This window comes from Syngnathus floridae, unplaced genomic scaffold (assembly GCF_059516105.1).
Source record: "Syngnathus floridae isolate MCC-2025c unplaced genomic scaffold, RoL_Sflo_1.0 HiC_scaffold_28, whole genome shotgun sequence".
Classification (NCBI taxonomy): domain Eukaryota; kingdom Metazoa; phylum Chordata; class Actinopteri; order Syngnathiformes; family Syngnathidae; genus Syngnathus; species Syngnathus floridae.
The window spans coordinates 855,001-865,177 of NW_028284057.1; the positions used below are offsets into that span (position 1 = coordinate 855,001).

The 10,177-nt window shown below is 45.5% G+C and overlaps 1 protein-coding gene and 2 long non-coding RNA genes across 3 annotated transcripts; all 3 read left to right on the forward strand.

Annotated features, from left to right (window-relative positions):
- The first annotated feature begins 1,760 nt into the window (after positions 1-1,760).
- LOC148378814 (uncharacterized) lies at positions 1,761-2,534 on the forward strand. Its single transcript, XR_015855603.1, has 4 exons — positions 1,761-1,881; positions 1,966-2,036; positions 2,173-2,277; positions 2,422-2,534. It is a non-coding gene; the product is annotated as an uncharacterized LOC148378814 (long non-coding RNA).
- Positions 2,535-2,664: 130 nt separating this feature from the next.
- Positions 2,665-5,096, forward strand: LOC148378815 (janus kinase and microtubule-interacting protein 3-like). Its single transcript, XM_088367716.1, has 10 exons — positions 2,665-2,732; positions 2,957-3,019; positions 3,106-3,204; positions 3,314-3,547; positions 3,668-3,733; positions 3,795-3,863; positions 3,940-4,017; positions 4,074-4,307; positions 4,387-4,512; positions 4,882-5,096. The coding sequence occupies exons 1-9, from the start codon at positions 2,673-2,675 to the stop codon at positions 4,501-4,503; spliced, it is 1,020 nt and encodes a 339-aa protein (XP_088223842.1). The 5' UTR covers positions 2,665-2,672; the 3' UTR covers positions 4,504-4,512; positions 4,882-5,096.
- Positions 5,097-7,363: 2,267 nt separating this feature from the next.
- On the forward strand, positions 7,364-9,675 carry LOC148378816 (uncharacterized). Its single transcript, XR_015855604.1, has 4 exons — positions 7,364-7,525; positions 7,649-7,726; positions 9,299-9,469; positions 9,593-9,675. It is a non-coding gene; the product is annotated as an uncharacterized LOC148378816 (long non-coding RNA).
- Positions 9,676-10,177: the final 502 nt, after the last annotated feature.

Consider the following 10,177-nt stretch of genomic DNA (forward strand, 5'->3'; position numbering starts at 1 on the left):
GATTCAAGAAAAAAATTGGCCGGTTGCTCTCTTTGTTTTTGTCACAATTCTGGCAAATGAGTTTGCCCGCCTGCCTGAGCGCTCCCCGTTTGTACATCCAGACGGATGAGATCAAGCTGAAAGACAGAGCGGTTAGTGTTTTGGATGAAGCCCTGGGGCCGGCCACGTCCACCGCCTTCAGCTGCAGACTCAGGCTGCCGAGCAGCAGATCGCTGCCCTGAGGGATTCCCAAAGGGCGGGCCTAAACTACCCTGGAAGTGGGGTCAACGCCGCTACTAGCAATCCTCTTCATTGCGTAAGCCACCTCATCACACACTTGCAGTACGCATGACTTAGTTCGTTGCTGGAGGAAGGTAGCACAAAAACAGTTTTGAACTTTGAACGAGTGCTTGTGTGTGTGTGTTGCGGGGCGTTTTCAGTCTCAGGAGGATCGGGACACGCGACGGTTTCATCTGAAAATCGCTGAGCTCAGCGCAGTCATCAGGAAACTGGAGGATCGAAACGCCCTGCTTTCTGAAGAGCGCAATGAACTGGTAATTTATTGACGGCACGCTTGAAGGTTTGCGCTACGTTTGATGCGCGCCATCCAGCGAGGCACCCATTGCGCTTGCTTATTAGTTGAGCGGCGCGGCGAGTCGGTTGCCTGGTAGATGTCTTTTATTGGGAGCCAAAGCCACGATTCCGTTCAAACCGATGCAAAAGGAATGGATACGTTCTGGCCCGCGTGTTGTGCGTCTTTCACATCCCGCACTTCATGCTTGCAGCTAAAGCGACTGAGAGAAACAGAAAGCCAGTTTCTGCCACTCCTGTACAAAAACAAACGCCTGAGCAGGAAGAATGAAGAACTCTCGCTGGTGCTGTGCCGCCTTGAAAACAAAGTGCGCTTTGTCACCCAGGAGAACGAGGAGATGGCAAGCTTGGTAAGTCGACGCGGACAACGGCGGCGTGCCAACAGAGTCCACTGCATTTGTGTTCCACAGAGAAGGCCTAGTTCGCTCAATGACCTGGACCGCGGTTGCGGCCAGCAGGACGGTGAAATGGAGTTCCTTCAAGTTGTGGAGCAGCGGCACATCATCGACGACTTGTCCAAGGTCTTCAGGCAGGCGACTCGGTGCACGTACGGCAGCGCCGCGCTCGCTCGCTGTCGCCAGGAAACCTTTTCCGTCCAAAGCTTGGCCGGCGGCCGCCATCCAAAAAATTGGCCCCTTAAATTCCGACCTTTCAAGCAGGAGCATTGTGCGCACGCGTTTGAATACGCTTTAGACTTGTTTTGCCGTTTTCAGCAGCTCAAAGCTCCCGTTTTGTCAGCGCCTTTGCCACTCGCTGTGCGCTGAAAACGACGGACTTGCCCGGCTGCTCAGCCCGTCAACCATGAGCCGCGAGCGCGACGTCATTGTCCGTAGGCAGCTAGTGGCAAAATGCACCCTGTTAGAGTTGCGCTCGCTCCAACTTATTTTGCAAGAACCACACGGGAGACAAGTAAGTTCTTTTGGACACCTGCAGGTGGAGAGTCCATCCGTTGTACGAATGAAGTCTGACTCTCGGCTCCTGCACGAGCATTTTAATTAAGAGAAACAGGGTGGGTGTAAGAGTGGATTGAATAGAGGAAGCCCTTGACCTCTAGTCAAAACATAGCAAGGGGTGTTTTACGACTTTGTGTAGGAAGGGATAAGCGATAGGGATAAATAAGGGATAAATAATATTATTTATTACAGGTTGCAGTCAAAGTCAAAGCAACATAATGATACGATAAAGATAATCTGGAAAACCCTGACACACCCTGTAGTTGTCACTTTTGGAAAAGACGAGCGTCCCTCCAATCATCGCCGGTGACGTGTTTTTCAGGCTCTGGAGACAGGAGCTCATGTCAGAAATGTCATTGTGAGTCGCGTTTGTTTCTGCGCCGGAGCCATTCGTTCCCTTTGCATCCAAAGAATCTCAAAGGCGGATTATTTGTGTCGACAGGAGAGAGATTTGCTGCTACGATACCGACGTCGAGAATCTCTGAGGAGGAACAAAGCGTGAGGTCCTGCAAGGTGAGTCTGTTTGTTTGCGGCTGCTTGGTGTTGCGCAAGATGAAATGGCCTTTTTCTCGCTATCGTTCCTCTCGTCGATTCATCGTGAGGTGTCGCTTCAGTTTGTTCAGAGAGATGTTTGCTTCCGCGCCCGCAGGTCATCGAAACATTTTACGGCTACGACGAAGACGTGTTGGTGGACTCGGACGGATCGTCCTTGTCTTTTCACACCGACAGAACCCCCGACACGGAACCCGAAGAGGTAGCCCGCCATTTCTGCCAGCGTATTGGCACCAAACATTCCTCTTCAGCCTGGAATCGGACTCGTCTTTGCGTCGCGGGTGCTTTGTCGCCGGTCTGACTGATTCTGGTACTAGTGCTGTGTTGCATTGGTGTGTGCATGAAGAGGCGGAGCTTCGCTACCGCCAGCTGACGCAAGAATATCAAGCGCTGCAACGAGCCTACGCTCTGCTAGCCCAGACCAGCGAAGGGGACTACGACGCCGAGAAGGAGATCAAGGTGGCGCCCCTTTCCGCAACCCCCGGCCGGGTCGCAGCCTCCCCGTTCTCACCCAGCCTCGGGTGTTCTCTGGTCTGAAAGGAGGAGGAGGAGCCTCCCTCCTCCTCCTTTCAGACCAGAGAAAAGCTGATGGTAGAAATGGGTCACTATCAAAGCAGAGTAGCAGATCTGGAGTCAGCGCTGAAGCAACAAGGACAGGTAAGCTCATCAATGAGCACACCTTTTTCTCAGACAAAATAGCTACATTCTTCAGTCACTCATTCGTCTGGCATTACTGGACCAACCCCCCCCCCCCCCCCCCCCCCCCGAACGTGGCTGGGAAAATGCGGAGAAAAGCAAATGTCATTTTCCAGTCAACCAAAGAATTTGTGGATGAAAATGACACAACATTCCAAAGCTGTCCACGCGTTTGTCTCTTCTAGAATGTCAAGTGGGTGGAGGAGAAGCAGCTGCTGCGTCAGAGCAATCAGCAGTTGGCCGAAAAGGTGACGGAAAGAAAGGCGCTGGGCGGAGTCGCTTGGCGTCACACCCGTCGGGAAGCCCCGCAGATGAGGTCTGACTGTCTTTTCAGGTCAGGCGGATGGAGGCGGAAGAAGCGCGTCTGAAAGAGCACATCCAGGATATCCGAGACCAAAACGAACTGCTTGAGTTCCGCATCCTGGAGCTGGAGGTGGGAAGACTCGCACAAGCGTGTTGAGGCCAGAGATGTGACGGACGGACGGACGGACGGACGGACGGACGGACGGACGGACGGACGGATGCATGCCTCTGCCTTTCAGGAGAGGGAGTGGCGCTCCCCCGTCTTGAAGTTTCTGCAAGTCCGTTTCCCAGACGGCCTCAGCCCTTTGCAGATCTACTGCGAGGCCGAGGGCGTGAGCGTACGTAAGGCGTCCCTCGCAACCCTAACCTTAACCCGAGGTCCCAGAACACCTTACATTGCTCCTTGCGCCTTTCCCCCGGACATCGTCATCAGTGATCTGATGAAGAAGCTGGACATCCTGGGCTATAACGCCGTAAGTGTATGTCGAACTCCTTATGTTCGCACTCCACGAGACTCGGCGGCTCAAATGTGACTTTTGGAAGGCTTTGCGCTGAAAGAAGCTTGTTGACGCTGTGCCTTTGGGCTCTTGCAGAATCTCACCAACGAGGAGCAGGTGGTCGTGATTCACGCCAGGACCCTTCTCACCCTAGCCGAGAAGGTAACGCGCACGTCCACGCACGCTCTCGCATTCTGCTTATGTGACAGCAGCCTTTCCTCAGTGGTTAGAATACATCAAAGTGACCAAGTCAGCACTTCAACAGAAGATGTTGGACATTGAAAGTGAGAAGGTAGACAGACACGCGACATCAGCCAAGGGGAACTCCGGCAATGTGCCCCAACAATTCTGACCTTGAGCTGTGCTAGGATATGTTCTGCAAGCAGAAGGGCTACCTGGATGAAGAGTTGGACTTCAGGAAGTGTTCCATGGACCAGGCTCATAAGGTAAGCCGCCCTCAAATCTCCCGCCGGACCACTGATGGACGAGGATTGCGGCCCAGAGGATCCTGGAGCTGGAGGCCATGTTGTACGAGGCGCTACCGCAGCGGGACTGCCCCGCCACGGACGGCGAAAAAGCCAGCCACGCTGGCGTGAATGACGTGCTGACGGCGGATCAGAGAGAAGAGCTTAGGAGCGCCGTGGACCAATGGAAGCGAGCCCTGATGTGCGAGTTGAGGGAGCGCGACGCTTGCATCCTCCAAGAGAGAATGGATCTGCTGCACAGCGCGCAACAGGTAAGGGCCCAAAGCCAGCCCGGCACTTACTTGCACGCTTACTGGCTTTTGAATGCCACTTTCCATTTGTCCGTCCTAGAGGAACAAAGAGCTGAAAGAATTCATCGAAGCTCAGAAGAGACAAATCAAACAATTGGAGGAGAAGTTTCTGTTTCTCTTTCTATTCTTCTCCTTGGCCTTCATTCTGTGGCCCTAACACCAGCTGGTGAGTGAGCTCCAGCGGCACCGCACTCGACACCTCCGATACACTGCCAGCCGGTCTCAGACGTTGGCAGACGCTCCGATGCCAACGTATACCCCCCGCCACGGTGACAGAGGCACCGCGTCACACCGGCGCTCATCCAATCAGAAGGCAGGAAAAGCAAATTCACATGCAGGGCACTTTTGAACCAGAAGAGAGCGCCACAAAAAACGGTTGTTGCCCCAAACGCGCACTAAAAAGGGTCAGAATAACAAGAGTCCCACTGGCCAGCCGGGGCCACCCGTCCAGCTGTTTCTTCAGGGGGGAAAAAAATTGGAGTCACCGGTGAGTACATTTTGCATTTAGCTCTGCTTTTCTGCTTCTGTCTTCAAGTGTGTGGCATCCTGCGATCAAAGATTCAGCCAACCCCAAAGCGGTTGACCTCAACGTCCCACCACCATGCCTACCAGAGCAGGTGACGTGATGCTTTGGACATCCTTCCGTCTCAGATGCCCAAAAGTACTCTTTGCCACATCTGCGGCAATACGGTGTCTTTTCAAAGGTGCAAATAAATCCAGCGTGGGCGGAACACGCACGTCTTCGGTTTTTCCCGCTTTGTTTGTGTGACAGCTGTTGTGAAAATTTTATACAAATAAAGTTGTATAGTACAGGTTTGGCCAAGCCGCAACTCCCGAACCGCATGCGGCTCTTTTATGTTCATATCAACATTTGTGTGTGTGTGTGTGTGTGTGTGGGGGGGGGGGGTTGTGCGTGTTGGCTTCACTTGAGTTCAATTTGGTATTTTGGTCAAAAGCGCATGTGGTGAAATTCCACAAAGTAGGATGGGCAAACACATTTCTTTAAACTATGAGTGTCAATTGGGCTCTTGAAATGGCAGGGAAAAGATGCACAGCAAAACGAAAATACGTAGATGAACACAGGACGTTTTAATCAGAGTGGGAAAGTTTCTATTTTTTGTTGAACGTGATGGCAAACCATTCTGCCTGATATGTCAGACCTCAGCGCATTTCAAAGATTCAAATCTTCAGCGCCATGCACTTAAGCTCACTCCATGCTAACATTGATCAGGCGTCGAACCCGCAACATCATGCTTAAGAGGTGGCCATGCTAACCAGTGCGCCATTATGTCAACGCATAATAACTGTAAGTCTACTGATCAAAACAGCGGTTACTACATGACGTCGCTATGTCGTGGTCACGTGACGCAGACAAGACGTCAATGGACGTGGGCAGAGTTAACTTGTTTAAAAGGGAGTGGGCAGAAGAAATATTTAATTTATTTAAATCTATTTTGAGTGCACACCATTATGCCAATGCATAACAACTGTAAATCTACTAAACAAAACAGCGGTTGCTATATCGTCTGCCACGTCGTGGTCACGTGACGCGGACGTGACGTCGACGCCTACTTTACATCCCACCGATCACAGGACCCCTCGGCTGCATAACCGTGCCCCCTTCCCAACCAATCGGATTTGCTATACGCGAAAACGACGCCAATGGAAAGAGCTTCCGCCCAAATTTAAATCCGTGGGCGTGGCTCGCAGCAGGAAGTAGGAAAATGGCGGCGATGTTGACAAAGACACAGCGGATGGTAACATACGACTAACAAGAGAAATATTTTTATTTTCTGCTTGCAACTGGACCGTCCAGAGCGTACACGGTAAGTACAACTCATCGTTTTTAAAAAGAAGTACTTTTGTTGCCCTGAAAAGCGAGTGAGCGTGGCGTTTGTGGGGGACGTCGAATTTCGACGATTCTTTCTGGTCAACGGTTGTAAATGATTGTGTTGATTAAAAAAGAAAACTATGTAACTCTACTTTTAACTGCCGTTTCAGATAGATTTGGAATTGCATCACATCCAATTTTGCCTGGGAACAAACAGATTAAATACATCTTAGTTTTGAATAAGCCACTCCTTCTCAAACAAGTAAACTCTGCCCATTTTGCGCAGTAGATGTTCTGTTAATATCTAGTATTTATACAAAGTCATAATTTAAATTGCTTTCAACCTTCATTCATCGGTTCAACCAACATTACTCGCTCTTATTACCAACTTGTATTGATTTAACTAAGCGTTTAATACTTCCTATCAGGTCTCAAATCGAGATTTGGCAAAATACAATTTCAGCAAATCCAATTTTGCCAGGGAACAAAAATAGATTAAATAAACTAAATAAGTCCTCTTCCCATTAAATAAATCAGAAAAGTCTGTCTTGTAACCAGTCCTCTTCAAACAAGTAAAGTCTGCCCATTTTGTGCCGTAGATTTTGTGTCTATGCCTAGTATTTAAACAAAATCATAATTTAAACGACTTCTTTCCTTCATTCACTTTGGAAATTTGGAATTGCAGCAAATCGAATTTTGCCAGGGAACAAAAATAGATCAATTAAACTAAATACGTTTTCTTCCCATTAAATGAATTAAAAAAGTCTGTCTTGTAACCAGTCCTTTTCAAACAAGTAAAGTCTGCCCATTTTGTGCCGTCGATTTTGTGTTTATGCCTAGTATTTATACAAAATCATAATTTAAAGGACTTCATTCCTTCATTCACTTTGGAAATTTGGAATTGCAGCACATCAAATTTTGCCTGGGAAGAAAAGTAGATTAAATAAATTTAATAAGTCTTACTACTTCCCATTAAATAAATTAAATACGTCTTACTTGTTTCCACTCCTTTTCAAAACAGTAGTTTAAAACGAGGGCCCTTCACTCAATCTTTAACCTCAACCCCGCACGTTGTGTTGTATCTGTGAATCTTGGTTGTGGCCAAATGATAGTTTTCTTTCATTCGTTTAGGTTCCAAGAAAACTTGATGTAACTCTACTTTTAACTGCCGTTTCAGATAAGCGGGTATTACGTCGCAGTCATGTGCCGCGGATATGACGTAATTGCCCGAACCTCCGCCAAAATTCAAATCTGTTGGCGCGATGGCCGTGAGCCGCTGAGCAGCGACGATTATCAACAGAAATATCTTTATTTTCTGCTTGCAACTGGACCGTCTAGAGCGTACACGGTAAGTAACACTCATTGTGTTTAAGGAGATTTACGTTTGTAATAGCAGAAGTGTAGCCGCGTTGCGTTGTACGTGTGAAAATTGGTCGAGGCGAAATGTTAATGTTTAATTTCATTCCTTTAGGTTCCACGGTGTTTGTTGGCTGCAAGTTTTCCACTGCAAGAAGAGGCTCGTATCATTGACCAGGAGCGAGCTACAATGGTGAGTAGCCATAACATTTATGTTAAACACTTCCTATTTCATGTCTAACAGTACTTGATTTAACAAATAACCATAAATAAATACAGTGTGGGCACTGAAGTTAACATATGTGATTATACTGCCTAATCTGTCACAGAGTAGATTGTTGCAAAGTAATATAAGATCCAAAGTTGTAATTCAGAATAGTTTTCAAAAGAAGGCCATTAGAATTATATACAAGTACGATTACCCTTAACATAACAACAAGCTATTAATTAAATCACAAATTCTTCAATTCAAAGATTTGGTAGATTATCAGACAAATAATGTCTAACAGTAATTGATTTAACACATCACGATAAGTAGATTGAGTGTGGGCACTCTCAAGTTAACATATATGATTATACTGCCTAAACTGTTACAGAGTATGTTGTTGCCAAGTAATGTAGAATAGATCCAAAGTAGTAATCCAGAATAGTTTTGAAGAGGCCATTAGAATAATAAACAAATCTGATTACCTTGAACATAATAACAAGCTAAGTGTTTAATATGTCCTATGAAGTCAAAATTGGGCACCATCATGTGGTGAAATTTGGAATTGCATCACATCCAATTTTGCCTGGGAACAAACAGATTAAATAAATCTTAGTTTTGAATAAGCCACTCCTTCTCAAACAAGTAAACTCTGCCCATTTCGCGCAGTAGATGTTCTGTTGATATCTAGTATTTATACAAAGTCATAATTTAAATTGCTTTCAACCTTCATTCATCGGTTCAACCAACATTACTCGCTCTTATTACCAACTTGTATTGATTTAACTAAGCGTTTAATACTTCCTATCAGGTCTCAAGTCAAGATTTGGCAAAATACAATTTCAGCAAATCCAATTTTGCCAGGGAACAAAAATAGATTAAATAAACTAAATAAGTCCTCTTCCCATTAAATAAATCAGAAAAGTCTGTCTTGTAACCAGTCCTCTTCAAACAAGTAAAGTCTGCCCATTTTGTGCCGTAGATTTTGTGTCTATGCCTAGTATTTAAACAAAATCATAATTTAAACGACTTCTTTCCTTCGTTCACTTTGGAAATTTGGAATTGCAGCAAATCGAATTTTGCCAGGGAACAAAAATAGATCAATTAAACTAAATAAGTTTTCTTCCCATTAAATGAATTAAAAAAGTCTGTCTTGTAACCAGTCCTTTTCAAACAAGTAAAGTCTGCCCATTTTGTGCCGTCGATTTTGTGTTTATGCCTAGTATTTATACAAAATCATAATTTAAAGGACTTCATTCCTTCATTCACTTTGGAAATTTGGAATTGCAGCACATCAAATTTTGCCTGGGAAGAAAAGTAGATTAAATAAATTTAATAAGTCTTACTACTTCCCATTAAATAAATTAAATACGTCTTACTTGTTTCCACTCCTTTTCAAAACAGTAGTTTAAAACGAGGGCCCTTCACTCAATCTTTAACCTCAACCCCGCACGTTGTGTTGTATCTGTGAATCTTGGTTGTGGCCAAATGATAGTTTTCTTTCATTCGTTTAGGTTCCAAGAAAACTTGATGTAACTCTACTTTTAACTGCCGTTTCAGATAAGCGGGTATTACGTCGCAGTCATGTGCCGCGGATATGACGTAATTGCCCGAACCTCCGCCAAAATTCAAATCTGTTGGCGCGATGGCCGTGAGCCGCTGAGCAGCGACGATTATCAACAGAAATATCTTTATTTTCTGCTTGCAACTGGACCGTCTAGAGCGTACACGGTAAGTAACACTCATTGTGTTTAAGGAGATTTACGTTTGTAATAGCAGAAGTGTAGCCGCGTTGCGTTGTACGTGTGAAAATTGGTCGAGGCGAAATGTTAATGTTTAATTTCATTCCTTTAGGTTCCACGGTGTTTGTTGGCTGCAAGTTTTCCACTGCAAGAAGAGGCTCGTATCATTGACCAGGAGCGAGCTACAATGGTGAGTAGCCATAACATTTATGTTAAACACTTCCTATTTCATGTCTAACAGTACTTGATTTAACAAATAACCATAAATAAATAGTGTGGGCACTGAAGTTAACATATGTGATTATACTGCCTAATCTGTCACAGAGTAGATTGTTGCAAAGTAATATAAGATCCAAAGTTGTAATTCAGAATAGTTTTCAAAAGAAGGCCATTAGAATTATATACAAGTACGATTACCCTTAACATAACAACAAGCTATTAATTAAATCACAAATTCTTCAATTCAAAGATTTGGTAGATTATCAGACAAATAATGTCTAACAGTAATTGATTTAACACATCACGATAAGTAGATTGAGTGTGGGCACTCTCAAGTTAACATATATGATTATACTGCCTAATCTGTTACAGAGTATGTTGTTGCCAAGTAATGTAGAATAGATCCAAAGTAGTAATCCAGAATAGTTTTGAAGAGGCCATTAGAATAATAAACAAATCTGATTACCTTGAACATAAT